Below are 16,403 nucleotides of genomic sequence, written 5' to 3'. Positions count from 1 at the left end.
ACAATAAATGACGAGATAGTAACGTTTGTCCATCATCCCGTTCCCAAGGTTGTCCAAAGAATCTACGGCAAATCTCTTTTTGCCCGACTGGGTATTCATCACCCCTGGCATGGTTCTCTTTCTTCTTTTATACGTTTGTTTGTAAAACAAGTTCTACAGGAGTCTTCTTACCACAGTGGAGCAATCATCCCTCAGGGTCATCGGTAAGATTAGTAAGATTATGTCCCTGCTCATTCTTTTATGGCTTCAGCAGTCACGCTCCTTCTAACAATGCAGGGCGACATGATGATCAGGTTCTTTACACCCTCAAACGACTATTATCAGTTCTGATGCATCACACCAGTCCCAATTACGGTGTACCACACTGTTTGTCACATTCATAGCATATGTAGTCAAATGTATTTGATGTTAGCTTAGCTGCTGGTTAGAATTTTTTGTCACATTCATAGCATATGTACTCAAATGTATTTAAAAAAAAAAAAAGGTACAGAATTGACGCAGGCCTAGATAAGGTTTGGCCCAACCGCTCAATCCAGATCTGGCCCAACAAATACACCAGTGCGATCACATTTTTGGAGCCGAATCACTCCACAAACCTCACAACGTGCTGAGATTCTAGACCATCTAGCTCGCTTGTCATATTCCACATTTCACCAATTATTATGCGTCATTCGTAGTTCTTGCACAATTTTTGTCCCACGGCTTTTTTACTCTTCAATCTTCTTCAGTTACGAATGGGTACAGAGACATGGCTACAGAGTAGATAAGCACTTCTGAATCAAGGTAGCTACATGCTGAGCCACCCATCTTGAACCAGCCACTGTGCATGAAAATGCATGGTCGTGACCCTCCTTTTCTATCGACAATGACACATTCGGAGCATTCTTGCTGATCTGTTGACAATATAAATCAAATTAAATGTTTGAAAAAGTTGATGTCATCAACTACACAATATGGGCATCATTCCCTGCTGAATGACACAGGCAAGCAATTAGTTCAGGAAAAAATTCAATCAGTGGCTTAAAACAAGAAAACATGCCTTGGTATGACAAGCCATACTCCAGAACAATGAGGTATGTTGGTTTCTAACTATTATGCTCGTGGCATTTCACTATGGGAAGCCTTGGATGAATGTGATCTTGATTTCATTCCTGTATGTAGTGGCAACTGTGAGATAATCTCACCTCAACTTGAAAAATCAAGATGCAAAAATTTATCAATTTTTAATGGGCCTTGATGATGTGTTGCATGAACATGTTACCCTATACTTTGCTTGCTGCTGAATCTTCAGGCAGCATGGACAAGAATATGCACACAGGTTCTTTTGACTGGTAGTGCGCGGCGTCCTATGTTACTCCAACACTTCACTTAGCTGCCATGTCGCGTGTCCGACACCTACTTGTCCAACACCGACACTTCACTTTAGACCAAAAAATTGAAATATTAGCACAATATAGCGGTATCTGACACCCGTGTCGGAGAGTCAGGGTAACACAGGCGGTGTCATTTTTTTTGTGTGTGTTATGGCCACACAGATGCTTGTGAAAATATGGCATACTTCCTGTGTTCTGCTCATAAGGCAATCTTAGGGGATTCAGATAAGCCGGCTTACTTGGGAGTTACAGACGCTCAATGACAACTCGAGAAGTCTTCATTCAATGGACCTCTCCTCATACTCCACTATACAATACGTAATCAGTCAACTACTACAGATTTTGGTCACACTACCATCTCTAGCTCCTCGCCTATTCATGAGTTAGGCAAAACTGTAGTAGTTGCATACTTGCATGATTCTGCCTTTACACACTCTAGAGATCTCTCTGTGATGGGTTCTTAGGTCAATGGTAATTAAAATCGTGATCCAGATTATACAATGGTACGATCACAACCTAGGGTATACTAATGTTTTTCTCTGCAACTTTGTTACAGAAACAGTTCATTATTCGTTATAAAAGGCCCTCCCCTGCTGCTCCCATCACATTACACATTGTGAATGTTCTTCGAAGAGCAACATGATTTTCTTGCGGAACTCTGCAAATGTTGGAAGTCGTGACCAAGGTCCCTGGTAAAGCTCAGTTTGACACCATTCTCTCGGCATGTTGCCCAAGGGTATGGCTGATAGTCATTCCTAACGTTATTGGCAGTTTTGGTGATATCCTTCCATCATTGTAATTTACTATGGTGTACATTAAGATAATTTTAAGCATGCATATCTTAGTTGCCTACTTTAGCTATACTTGTATAAAGTGACTGACATGTCAATGAGGAAAAGGCAGAACTTTCCGACCAAATATTCCTCAATAAACATTGCAAGCAAATTCCAACCAAACGGCTTCGGTAGACAAACAGAAAATGGCATACCTCTTCAAACAAGAATAAAGGGCCCCAGTGATCATCTATGCCAAAAAGAAACGCAATTTGATCTTGATTTCCTCTCAAGAACTTCCAATCTGGTTCTTCGGAGAACTGATATGAAACTGACCATAGTCAGACCAATCGATCATTTTATTTAAAAAAAATATTGGTTTTTCTAACGTGTACCTAAGGGCACACGATAAGAAGCTTAATTAGAAAAAAGATTCTTAAGAATATATCATCAGAAATTGATGTCAAACTAATATTTACCATAATTAACTAAATAACCTCGTAAATGTTTCTTTAACTAGTTTAGATCCCGCGCAATGAATGCGCGGTATTTATAGAGTGTTTATTTTTAGAAAAAAAAAATAACTATAAAACTAATCCAAAAAATTGAGTAATGTCATGAAATGTGTATTTTTTTAAACAAAATTAATGAAATTGTTTATAATTTTTTTATTAGCATATCTTTTAGGTACGATTTAGCATACAATGAACGAATTTTTTATCACAAAAATCTTAAAGACGAATTTTAAATAAGGGATTATGTCAAAATAGGAAAGCAAATAAGAGATTTTATCAAAATAGGAAATGTGCTTTAGGCAGGAAAACTTGAAACTTTTTCTATTCTTTTCTCAATGTGTGCCCTTAGGGCACATGTTAGAGAAACCGAAAGGGTTTTTTGTCAAAAACTACCTTATATTTAGGGGTATTTGTAAAAATACTACCTTATATTATTTTTCTTGTTTTAGACTACCTTCGTTTTCTCATTTTTTGGTCAATAACTATCTATGCCGAAAATATAGCGAGATTTGGTCTATTTAGCGACATTAACCTATCTCATATGTCTTTGTTAACACCAAACAACAATAATCAATCACATTCAATCGACAATTTGACTTCAGATAAGAAAAATTTATGAATTTCACATTTCAATAATAACTACAAACATCTACTAAAGTTAAGCGTCACTTCCCAAAATCAGGCCTAAGTAAGATTAAAACATAAAAGAGTCATGTGAGACAGGTTAAAGCCGCAAAACAGACCAAATATGTCTAGACTCTTAGCGTAGGTAGTTATTGACCAAAAAATGAGAAATCAAAGGTAGTCTAAAACAAGAAAAATAATATAAGGTAGTATTTTTACAAATACCCCTAAATATAAGGTAGTTTTTGACAAAAAATCCAAACCGAAATAAAATATATAAGATGATAATTGCAATAACCAAGACGAAAATGATTGGGGATGTTATATGTTCTGTATAAACAAAACTACCAAAAACAAGAGAATAAAAAGACAAACATTGGAAAATTACCTTCTGGAACTCTGTCATAGCCATGAAGAGAACATTCCGGATAGTATGGTACTGCATTGCCCAGTAAGAAATATTTAATACACCACATGGAATTAAAATTCTATTCAGCAAACACATACACGTGACTTGTCAAAAACAAGGCCTTTAATAGCGGGTAGAAACATCAGGAAATATGTAATACAATTGAAAGCTATCTAACTGTGTATCAACGAGCCTCTGATAAGAGTGACTCCTACAATGACATGGCAGTTCATCATTACACTTAGAGGTCTAGGCGAAAATAAGCACTTAATGGCTCACAACCACGTGCGACCAAAGTGACTCGTTTGATAAATAGGTGACGCTTGAGGTGGACCCCACTTCACCTATGTTCGGAAACAAATTCAATTATGTTTTCAAAAAGTATGTACACTTCAAATGTAACTCGCGCATTAAGTATTAACCATCAAAAACCTACTTGTAACTAGTTTATCAAGTATTTTGTACCTAACCTGTTTATTAGTCATTTACAAAATCGGCTCCTGCTCAACTCAGGGTTTGATTAGCCAAACAAGTCAAACTCGAGTTGAGTTTGAAGAATGAGGTTGACATACTTGACAGACAACTCGAACTTGACATGTCCCCCCTTTTATGTTTGAGCTGGGGCTTCACTATTGATAAATGAACCCAGTGTAGACCCTCGACTACTCAGCTTCTTTACAGTAGCAAAATAGATTACAATAAAAATTTACTGTCCAAATTTCAGGGCGTTTAACGGTTAGAACAAACCAACTGCATTCAATTAGAGAAGAATATCAAATCAATCAGGAGGGCAATCCTACATTCCTACACGTAACAATGGTCTGACGGCATGATCTTTCATGATAGATTTAGGCTTTTAGAGCAACCTGATGTATAGCATTTAATAGGGGAGTATATTAGAAGTAATTAGGCAAATAACAGGGGGTTTTGGAGCAGTTTTGCAAGCAAAATTGAGGAAATCCCGACTTTCATCCTAACTAAGTAAATGATCGGTTTTGGACATGTTTCAACAAGACCAAGAAGAAAGAACGAACCATGCACTTTGAGGCCCAAGAATGAAAGACAAGGATGCCCAAAAGAACGGGGTCAACTAAAGTAAAAGCGGGCAAGCAATAAAAGGGCGGAGCACTAGCCAGAAACAAGGCGCAGTTCATGCCTAAGCGCCGTCACAGACATTTTTAAAGCTACTTTTGTGTTTCTCACGCCCATTTTCGTTCTTTCATATAAATAGGCCTAATTCATGAGGTTTTACATATTCTGAAAAATACTTGGTTGGAGAGGTTTTCCTATGGTTTTCTGTTAATCATCTTTCTGTAGAACTAATCCCTCATCTTGGTGTAATTTGTCAAACCTTCTAATCTTGCGATTGTGAGAAAATATTAATCTTCATCTCTTGTTTCGACATTGATTCCTTATGTTCTTAATGTAATGGTTGTTTGAAATTCTCTCATTGCTTGATCATCTTTGTTTGAATTCATTCAATCATTTACTATTCTTCATATTAGATATTTAGATTTGATTGATTAATGATGTGGTGAATCTTCCCCTCATTGGATTGTTGAACATGAATGTGTTTGGGTTAGGATAAGAATCTTTTAGTGGTTAAAGGACTAAATGCTAGTTTACTGCTAATCAACATTGTCCCCTTTCCCAAGTCATTGTCTATAATGCTTTAATTGAATTAAACCCACTTGCTTTGGTTGAGTTATTTGATAATTAGGGTAGTTTAAGATGCCGAATCCCTCTAAAATTGTTATTGACAAGGGAAAGTATAATTTTTGATTAAAGAGAAAGAGTAAAGCAAGTTGTGTTTATTAAGTGACCTCTTGCAATTGATTGATTTGAAGGGTAGAGAGATTATGCCAAGTATTTCTCACCACCACCACCAACAACATTACCCCAGTGCGTACGCAGTTTTACCCTAGTCTTACCCTTGTGTTAGCAAGACAAAGAGACTGTTTCCGAATGACCAAAAATGAAAACTGCGTCGAAAACTACATCAAATGAGAGTAATGAATCTTTGACTCCATAGAAAAATGGAAAAACAAGCATTTCTAACCAATTTGGTTTCCCTCCAAAATGCACTTACGTAAATAAGGAAACAAATGGAACTTTCCTTCGTTAAACTATTACACTTCCATTAAATATAATTTAATTATTAAACTATAATCTTTTCATTAAAAAACTAAAATATAATCTTTTAATTAATAAAATAAATAAAATTGGAATAAAATTAAAAACGGCACATTGCTAAAACTGTCATTGGGAGCGTATACTTACTTCGTATAAATAAAAACAAAAATATAAATTGCTACTATTAGGTACGCAACCAAAAAAAACTTTAATTAAAATAAGGGTCATGCTCATTCATGGACATGATTACTCAATCATGGACATAAATGACCATTATACCCTTGTCATTTCTACCCCTTATTTTCCATCTTAATTGAATATAATAAATCTCTCAATTACCCCACCATCCAACCACCGACCAGACTAGCCACCGCACCACTCACACCACCGCACCACCCGTTTCAACCGAGTCGGTCATTTCCTAAAATCTGAGAGAAGTACTAAGCCAGATTTCTCAACCCTCATCCATTATTATCTCATCTCAATTTACGTCACAATTGTTGCGGTCTATGATGCTCGGACTCGGATACGAGGATCCGACACGGATCCGAGGGTCCGATCCTTGAAATCTCAAAAACAAGGACTCGGATACGAGGATCCTAATTTGATTTGGACTCGGCTAATGTTTTATTTTTTTGAAAATAAATTGATTATTAGTTAAACAAGTCAAAGAAAAGAAAGGAAAAGTAGTTTTTTCATTTTTAACATGAATGAAGACTTTATTACGGCATTAAATTCATGTCAAGATCACTCTTGATATAGGGCTGTACAAAACAGATGTTAAAAACAAAACACTCTCACACCGATTTCTCATAGAAGGATCCGTCAAGGATCCATGTCCGGCTCCGTGTCCGGATCCTCAGGGTCAGGTGAAGAGTCCGAGCATCACAGGTTGCGGTATCCATGCGCAAACTTATCAATTCTTATTATACAGATGTTTGTAAAGCAAAGTAAGAATTTAGTAACTTAGTTGGCATACATTCGAGCCTCCCAAAGTATGTTATTGATACTAATCCATGAGCATGGTCCGTTCCCCGTCATTTCTGTATGCCATGTAGTTTGTACAGGCGTGTTCCCTTTTTCGTTCCCAATAATTTCTTTAAACCCTAATTTCATTAGTCTATATCAATTTAATTCCCCTGATTTGATAGTTAATAAATTTGAATTATTACTCGATCGACATGAGAACTAACGTACATAATTGAGTAATTTAAACGGATTTGATTAATTTTGGGAAAAGAGAATTAGAGAGAGTTTGTTTACTTTGTTTTTGAGGGAAGGGTAAGTTATGGAAAAGTGATGACAAAAAGTCCATAAAAGAGTAATCTTTGTCCATGAAAGAGCAACTACGTAAAATAATTGAGAAAATTTATAAAATGAAATCATTGGCTTTGAGTTAAGATAATACGGAGTATTTTCATTAAAATACACATTTCATGATATTACTCAATTTGCCTTGATTAATTTTGCATTCAAATACAATGAGCTAAAATATGAAAATTGATGAGGCGCCAATTTAAAATGTATTAAGTAATTTACTAAAAGATAAAAACATTATATATACCGCGACTTAGAGCGCAACGGCCGAGTTGAGGACAATTCCGAGACGTCGTTTACCGCGATGGCGCGATTTTAAATCATGCTTGACACTTAAGAATGGGTGAGGGTGCTTCGTTTAAACCAAAAATAATTTGAATTTTTTTTCCTGATTGTAGCTGGCTCAAGACACCTTAACTCACACCGTTATTGGAGACATGTAGCTAAACCTAGCAAACGGGTCAATTGGGTCGAGTTAGGTCGGGTAGTATTTGCAAGGATTCGGGTTTTGCTGATTCTTTTCGGGTTCAGGTTAATTTCGAGTGTATTATTATCAAGCTATTTAGGTATAATGATTAGTATGTGACAATAAGGTTGCGGGTCAAACTTGGATCCTCTGTTCCAGTGTGGTACGGGTTGGATCGAGTTTGTCAGTCCTACTTGTAGCCAAGTCTAACTAACATAGCAGAATTAGCAACCCAGGTCCTATAAAAGTTTGGAGGAAAGAGATATCTCAATTCAGCTATTTGCTGCTCTTTACAGTAAATGAACCCTGTTGGCATTCATTCACAACTTTAGTCTTTACACATTCAAACCTATGCAAACATGTTCCTTTCCATTGAGAGAAATGCCTTAAACTTACTACAGGACGTAAAAGGTGTACCTTTAACAAGTGAGAGCAACCAGCATCAATTGCAGTGTCAGACCATGAACTCCCTATGGTCTTCGTCACAATAAACCTTGACCAACCAGGGATAAGCCCCATCAGTGCAACAAATAAGCTAAATATTAAACGCAGTGTAGGAGACCTGAAAAGGACGAATATTGGGTGTCATTTGTTGAGTATGAAATATATGCCAAGCATGATCAAATAGCATTTAGAATGTTAGTATAGGGTGCTGGATCATTCATGCAATTTCTGGCTTTGTATCAGGTGTTGGATTAAGCAGTTCGCGTTGTACATTGTACGTTATGTTGGTGTGAGTGCGCACATGGCAAGGACTAACGAAGGTAACTAAACCGAGTAAGTCATCTGTTTTATCCGTTAGATTTCACTAATGCTCAATTCGACTTGAAGTCCCAAATAGAATACGTAATTAGAAGTCAATATAACATCCAAAGTACTGGTTTGGAGTTTTTCATCCAGAACTTAGGCTACATATGCTTCCGCTTATTCATTTCCAAGTTTTCAGATCAATGGTTAGGTTTGATTAAACATAAGGTCGGAAATGGGGGAACACGTTCGATTCTAAGATGATGGGAACAAAACAAATGTAACCTTCTCAACTTTATTTCCCAACATTTTTTGTCTTTCTAATTACACAATGCCATCATCTCAAATTTCATCAATTTTATGGGGATTCTTAGAATTTGTTTTACAAAGGTTTCCTTAATGATGGGAGATGGATTAGCTAATGGCGTCAATTTCTATATAGGATGCTTTTCTTTTGATGGGAGGTGCTGAAGTTAACATTTGGTAGGCTCATTCATCATCTCACTACACCAATATCATCTATATAAGCTTGATAATGAAAGGCATTTTTAAGCTAGGCGGCTTTTGCTAGACTATTGTACTAGGTAGAAACGTAGAATAAACACTTCCGAGAGTTCCGACAATATTCAGAGGCACAAGCCCGGCACATCTACTAGTCCAAACTCCAAATGCATGTGTCATGTACTGGTATAGTTGTGAGAAATGCAAGCCTTCATGCCTCGTGGATGTAGCTTATAATTTGTGGTTGAGGTTGATTAGTATTTGGGGTGATCCCTGTTCAACCGAAGTTTTAATAGCATTTTAATTTCGAGGCTTGGGCAGTACAAAAGGTGGTGAAGTGGAAAACAGATATGGAGATATGATGTGTTAGTTTGTTACTTGATGTATCTAGGTAGACCGCAATTATGATATATATTCATGGTCGAGACATTCTTTTGATTATACTTGTGGAAGGGTTATACTTCTAGCATATTTATAGGCCAAAGCAATAGCGTTTTAAGGGTATCTGAATTACATTTCTACAACGGAACTAAAGATCTTGAATATGAGAACTCCATGTTCTCTGTTGCTCTTTTAATAATCTCAAGCTATTTCATTGTTCTATTAAACAAAAATGGGTGCAGAAAAGACGCTTCCTTGAAGCTTTCCAAGCTGAGAGTCTGAGACTAATTCTTGCTACTGTATCTACAAATTACTAAATTCTTGCCACCAATTAATTCTCTCATATGGCTCTCACCACAGGCGAGGTAAAATAGCAATCTCATTCATACCGCACTGCATCTTTACTTGAGGAAGTGCAGGTAAAGAGGATGTTTCCAATGCGAGAAGTGAGCCAAAATTGACCAGTGACTTTAATGCGATGGATTGTCAAGATGCCAGGCAATTAAGTTTGTAAACAATAAAAAGTATAAAGCTATTATTTTGGAAGAACCCTATATAAAGTAGAGGAATGATAGACAGCTGCTAGCAAATGATGATCATATTTCGTACAAGTATGAAGATAGATATTTACGCTGTTAGCTTCTTGATTGCAGTTTGCTTTGACGATTCAGCATTTAGAGTTAAAAATGGATATAGCCCAACAAAATAAACAACCTGAAAGACACGAATTTAATCAAAAATAATTAATTGTGTTACAGAAAATACAAAAAAAGCATGTAAAAGTTTAGTTGCAATTAAACTGAGCACCTTGTGTGAAGCTCTTTTGAAAACTTCAATTGATATATAAGATCCAACAGAATGTCCAACCTTCAAAAATATCTAGAAATCAGATCCCGTAGTAAACTGCAGAATACTCAAAAACAGTTGCTCAAAACTTCAGAGTGATACACATAACTTGTTGCCACCAACAGGCAGAACAAGTGTCCTGAATCCTCTGAATTACATTTTCAAGCTAATGGCTTGATATAGTAACTTTGCAAACATCACAAAATAAATATCCAACACAACCGAGATAAGACTCTTCAATATATTTTATTTATTCATCATTATTGTGAGCATATTACCAATGTTCTCGCAAATTCCAACAAATATAGAGTTCAAGAGCATGTTTGTTGTAAGCTAATGGAGTATCTTGATTAAATAATAAATCAAAGGGGTGACCGCCCATGTACAAAATGTCAGCACAACATGTCACACCTATAGAAACTGACGACAAGGGGATTAAGCTCTCAACCTATCATGAGTAATCTTATCTAAAAAGGTAAAAAGAGAGCGAAAGATGAGTCCCGGTGAGTATGAAGTGCTTAACTCCACTCAAGAAACGAAATTGGAATTGTTGTAGTGTAGAAGCTTTGTCAGCAAAATTACAATGATTCCTTTTGTTCCAAGTAATGTTGTACTAAGGTGTTACAAGTTTAGTCCTCCATCTGTTAGCGTTGTCCTTACATTTGCTCAACTACTTAGTGGGGATAGATTGGCTTTTGAAAGACATGGAATTTAAAATTCCCATGAACTGCGGAAACAAAGTTTGTTTTCGGTGTTATTTTTAGAAAAGAAAAACAAAACAAAATGAGGGATTGCAAATTCACATGATTTGGGACATAGGAAATTATTTCATTAAACTTCCAATTCCTATATTAACCAAACGACCACTTAGGTAATGCTAACATACACCCAATTGCAAGGTGACGCAGATACCGAAAGGCATAATATCACAATATAATGATTTCACTGGTGAAAAATCCTCCGAGCCAAAAAGCATTTAATATCATTAAAGATAGCTGCAAGAACAAAATTCAAATGGGGTTTACTTACCAGTATCACTGGAATGTTACTGTTCTGGAGCTCATGGGTAATAAAATCCACCTTCAGGAGCAAATATAATATTGTAATTAGACTACACATCATTAGCTAGTTTGCCAAAATGGATAATTAATTTTTATAATATCATCGTCACTGGCAGCCAGAAGGCACCCTTAATTGAGATATTCAGCTCAACTATCTTGATTATGAAGTTGATTACAGCAACCACATTACCCCATTGCCTCAATGGCTCCCTCAAATTGGGAGGTAGGGGGGTCGAATGTATGCAATCTTGCCCTTGTGTTAGCAACACAGAAGACTGTTTCAAAACAGGCCAAGATGAAAATTACGTTGAGAATTGCATCGAAGGGCTGCTACTTCACAAGAGAAAGAAGCTCAACCACTTTAGTGAGCCATTTTGCTTTATTCCATCGTAATCTAGATGGACCAGAACCAAAGAGTAACGAGTCTTTGGCTCCATTGGAAATGATATGTGAAGAGAGATACATACAGCTGTTGCCAATAAAAGACAAAGAAATACCTTGTGGTTGATTTGTTCCTCCAATGTGAATAAACGCCCATGTTCCCAATCCTATAAAACATACAGAATGGAGAAAGGGAGACATTTTAGAAGTAGTATTATTAACCTGGAAAGAAACTTCACCAAGTATAATAAGAAAATCTACACACTTCGCAAAAATTTCAAAAGCACGCTCATAACCACATAAATAGCACAAAGCCCTCTAGTTACACTTACACTTCATTGTCTTTTGCAGAAACAAGCCTTTCGAAAATTCATAACAGAAGACTTCATATAAGTCTCAAACCGTTCACAAATGGTGGACCCTATATTCATGGGCTTTTGAGTGTGATGAAATTAATGAAAGTAATCCCCAGGTTGCTTGCAATTTTTATATAGTAAAGTAATAGTTCGTCGATGCAATTCTTGACTCCATTTTTGTTATAGGCTACAGGTCATCCATAAACACTTTCAGCACACAGGCAATGTTTCGTACATCTGACTCCCTTTGGAGCCTAAGGCGGGAGTCTATGAGACAACGGGGCAACGTTTCTGTAGGTCAATCAGTTCACCCATATTAAGCAAAGCATGCATTTCCCACACAAAGCAAAAGATGCCAAAAGTGACAATTTCTACCTTAGGCAACATACGGTCTTCAAACTATTAACATAACTTTCGGTATATACAGTAAAATAATACTCCCTCCATTCAACAATTATCACCCCATTTCTCTATTATATGTGAGAGGTATTATATTGAAATGGGGTGATAATTGTTGAATGGAGGGAGTAGATAATCATGGGACACAAATCATAGTTGATAGCTTAGGTAATTAGAAGGCTCGACGCTAATGGTCATATATTCATACCACAGTTAACGATGTTAATATATTTAAAGCAATGCTGGGCTTTGACAAGTACATACCTTAGTCGTAAATGCAGGATATGTGCCCAATAGCTGAGAATCAAACAAAAGAACTTTATTGAGAAATGTTTGTTACTTATTTCTGTCATGTGTATTAAAGCACAAGGAAAACTAATAGCATACCTGTGACTGATGCATTTCCTTGAAGTAGCTCATACAATGATTCGACGAAGTCCTTGTAAAAATTAATAATACCTGCAGTTCAAATCAGTACAATCCAAGGTCATTTCTTCACCAACCCTAAGAGGTAAGAAGAGTAGAAGATGATGAAGAAGAAAAAAGAACCTGGATTTCCAGGTATGAATAAGATGTGCAATGTGGGATTTGGAGAGTGAATTTCCAGCAACTCAGTCATATGACTGCACCCACCAAATAAAAACATATCAAGCAGTGATTTATTTAACTTACATAAAACAGTATATCATTCGTGAAAGTGGTAAACAAGCCCCTTAAGTTTACTTCTACGTGAGATTAAGCCCCTTAAGTTTGATTTGGAGTAAATAACCCCCTTAACTTTGCTATAAAGTGAAATCAAACCCCTTTTATTTTTCCGGCCAAAATCTCCCCGGATTTTTCAATTTCTCACCAATTTCTCATATCGGTGTATATATTAGGTATAAATTTCACTCCTTATTACTTTATACATGTAGATGTATCGCAATATTTATAGCTTCTTAAAAAACACATGATTATAACTCTTGATATTAACAATCAAAATGCCGACTAAAATGTGAATGAAGAATAATTATGAATTCCAGTAATTGCGCACACTCAATAATCGTACAACATATTTTTCCCTACCAACACCCTTGAATGATGCTAAGAATAATAGCTGCATCTTGAACAATTTAATTTGTAATTTTGGAGGGGAAGACCAAGTTGGCAAACCATAGATTTGATCTTAGATTACCGAGCAAACAACTCGACAGTTTTTGAGGATCATCATCACCACCCTTACTTGATGACAGGAGCACACAAATGAAAAAGTAAACGTATACGAGAGAAATTTATACCTAATATGTACACCGATATGAGAAATTGGTGAGAAATTGAAAAATCAGGTGAAATTTTGGCTGGAAAAATAAAAGGGGCTTGATTTCAGTTTATATCAAAGTTAAGGGGGTTATTTACTCCAAATCAAACTTAAGGGGCTTAATCTCACGTAGAAGTAAACTTAAGGGGGTTGTTTACCACTTTCGCGTCATTGGTAACGCATTTTCCATTTTGGGTGAATCCAATGACTCGTTATTCCTTGGTTCTTTGGTTATGGATTGTGATGGAATACAGAAAAAGGGCTCCATATACTGGTTGCGCTTTTTCATTATTGTGAAGTGGAAGTCATTTCATACAATTCCCGACACATTTTTCATTCTATTCATTCGAAAACAGCTTTTTCTAATGGGTATGTTTGTGTAGTAGTGTTGTTTATCCATCCCCCAAATTCTCATTGTAGACGGCGCTTTTCGTCTACAGCTGTATGCGAGGGCAAATGTCGCCATTTTAACGACAAAAAGTGACCATTTTAAGGACAGAATGTTACCACTTAAAAAATTTGTTCTGGTAACTTTTCATCAAAAAATGGTTTTTTTTTTATTGTAAATGGGTCACATTTACTCCGTCTTCAGCTTAAGACGAAAAGTGACCGGTCTTAAGAGACTTATTGCATCCATAAACAATAACTACTGTAAGATGAATCTAGCTAGTAAAATCACGCGTGAAATTAGCAAGGAAAGGGAAATAAACGAAAAGAAGGAAAAAAAATACCCAGATAAATTGCAGAAACGAGGGCTTGCTTTAATAGAGTGATCAGAGTTGACACTAAGAAAACCCATTTGAGAAGAGTTGTAATGTCGATTAAACTTGAACCTGAAACAATCATAGTAAGCAAAATTGGGCACTTAAATAAGTAGTGTATAATTTGTATACGATTTTCAGAGAGTAGAGATTACCTGAATCTGATGGGTGATGATAATTGATAAGTAGAGGGAAGGTGGAACAATGGCAGTGGTAGTACAAGTGCTAGCGCATTGTAATAATCGAAACATTTGTTTCCTTCTCTTTCTTTATTTAACTGATGGGATCATTTCAGGTTTGAGATAGATTTTAGCTGGTTTGGCTTCTCAATTCATTCTCAGGTTGATTTTTAACTAGTTGGAGTTGAATTCTAGATATCTAGCGACTTTTAAAATTACTTAATGTTCAATACTTTTATATAAACATAGTTTATAAATAGACTAACAAAAGTTGATGTCAACTCGAAAAACCAACCCGACTTATCCGAAAACCGACTCGGTGGAACGCAAAGATTCGCTTAACCAAAACCCACATGAACCGACCTGAATGTTAACCTATAAACCGATAGAACCCGAAATAAAAGCACCGGGACCGACTTGTGTCTCGACTTGAACCAACCCGAAACCCGTTTCACCACAAACCCGACCTGACGCGAACCGAGCTGAACTGACCTGTAAGTCAAAGCTGAATCCATTTTACTCGACCCAAACTCACCTCGGCCTATAACCGGATAATTTTTTTTAAAACTAAAATTTGCTTGTAATTTTTCGTTAACAAATTTAAGAAATTTATAAAGCATTTTCTTTTGCAAAACAAAACGTAATCTCCAGATAAAAAGTTGAGAAATGTTAGCGGTAGTAAATAAAGTACACTATTCTTGGTGCGCGGATCAAGGCGGCGTACATTTGATGACGTGGCACCTTGAATAAGGTATTAAAAGATGATGCAACCGTTTTACAACGTAGTAAAGATGTTAAAACGCGATTTTGGTTCATTGAATGAATTTGTAACATGTTATTGGTCGATTAACAACGTTACAACGAGACGAGAAATGATGAAATGTGGTATCTAGTATCGAGGATTGTTAATAACTCGTCTTGGAAGGTTGTGTGGAGCACACGTGTAACACCTCCTTCTTACCCGGCCAAGTTATTGGGGAGATGTTACCATCTCGGTTTTCCGAGGCGGTGAATCAGAGATACAATCAAGAAACATTTATTATAAATGATAGTTTAGTGAATTACATAACCGTAAACAAATGAATAAATGAATACAAGTCATACTATTACGACCCTCTAAAAAAGACTATCTCATGCCAACTCGATTCCAAGTATGAAGCTCGTCCGTCTCCCGCCTGACACCAAATACAACTCAGATTAACACCGCTCCCCCATATGATCGGAAATATCATATGGATCGACCTGAAACCACCGGGAAATAGGTGACAATTACACGGACACACAACACGTTAGTTTCAATAAATAAACATAAGACACAACGTAATAAATAAAAATGCAACATGTAAATGATATGAATGAGACACGATTATACAATCACCAAGCCGGTACCGGGACACGCCTAGACGTAACCACAACCATCGGTGCCAGGGACACGCCCACGACAACTCATCTCACAAACAGGTACCTGGACACGCCCAGACGTACTGGGTCCAGAAGCCAACCGGATCCCCTGCCAGACGGCGTGTCTCAACCACACGAGTCCCTCCGTACTCAAGTCATTAATGTGCGCATCCCTCTTGGAGTGTGTTGAACCATATAGTATATATGTTTATGTTTTTATGATATCAAGAGTGCTTTATATTTTATATACTCGTTGCGCGTAATTGTTTGCTTAGTCTTTTAGATTAGACTTATCCCTTACAAGCAATTAAGAAGATTTGTGGTGGAAGTATATCGTGATCAAGCCTCAATCAAAGATCAAGATTATGAAAGAATTATTCAAGCATTATGAGAAGACGAAGTCCGTCTAAAGGTTAAATCAAGCTTGGATGATGAAGTAGCCTATACTCGAAGATCTCCTAAGAAGATTAGAATAGTATAGGT

The 16,403-nt window shown here is 36.6% G+C and overlaps 1 protein-coding gene across 1 annotated transcript; it reads right to left on the bottom strand.

Annotated features, from left to right (window-relative positions):
- Window positions 1-387: 387 nt before the first annotated feature.
- Window positions 388-14,677, bottom strand: LOC141590251 (uncharacterized). Its single transcript, XM_074410855.1, has 14 exons — window positions 14,496-14,677; window positions 14,311-14,412; window positions 12,832-12,905; window positions 12,670-12,741; window positions 12,562-12,579; window positions 11,750-11,784; window positions 11,644-11,694; window positions 11,115-11,165; window positions 10,047-10,106; window positions 9,871-9,953; window positions 8,028-8,172; window positions 3,674-3,724; window positions 2,362-2,466; window positions 388-893 (listed from the first exon to the last, which is right to left on the bottom strand). The coding sequence occupies exons 2-14, from the start codon at window positions 14,376-14,378 to the stop codon at window positions 753-755; spliced, it is 954 nt and encodes a 317-aa protein (XP_074266956.1). The 5' UTR covers window positions 14,379-14,412; window positions 14,496-14,677; the 3' UTR covers window positions 388-752.
- Between the last annotated feature and the right edge of the window lie 1,726 nt (window positions 14,678-16,403).

The sequence above is a fragment of the Silene latifolia genome, chromosome 7, assembly GCF_048544455.1.
Source record: "Silene latifolia isolate original U9 population chromosome 7, ASM4854445v1, whole genome shotgun sequence".
NCBI classification, from domain to species: Eukaryota; Viridiplantae; Streptophyta; class Magnoliopsida; order Caryophyllales; family Caryophyllaceae; genus Silene; species Silene latifolia.
This window is presented reverse-complemented; position numbering and strand designations above follow the sequence as displayed.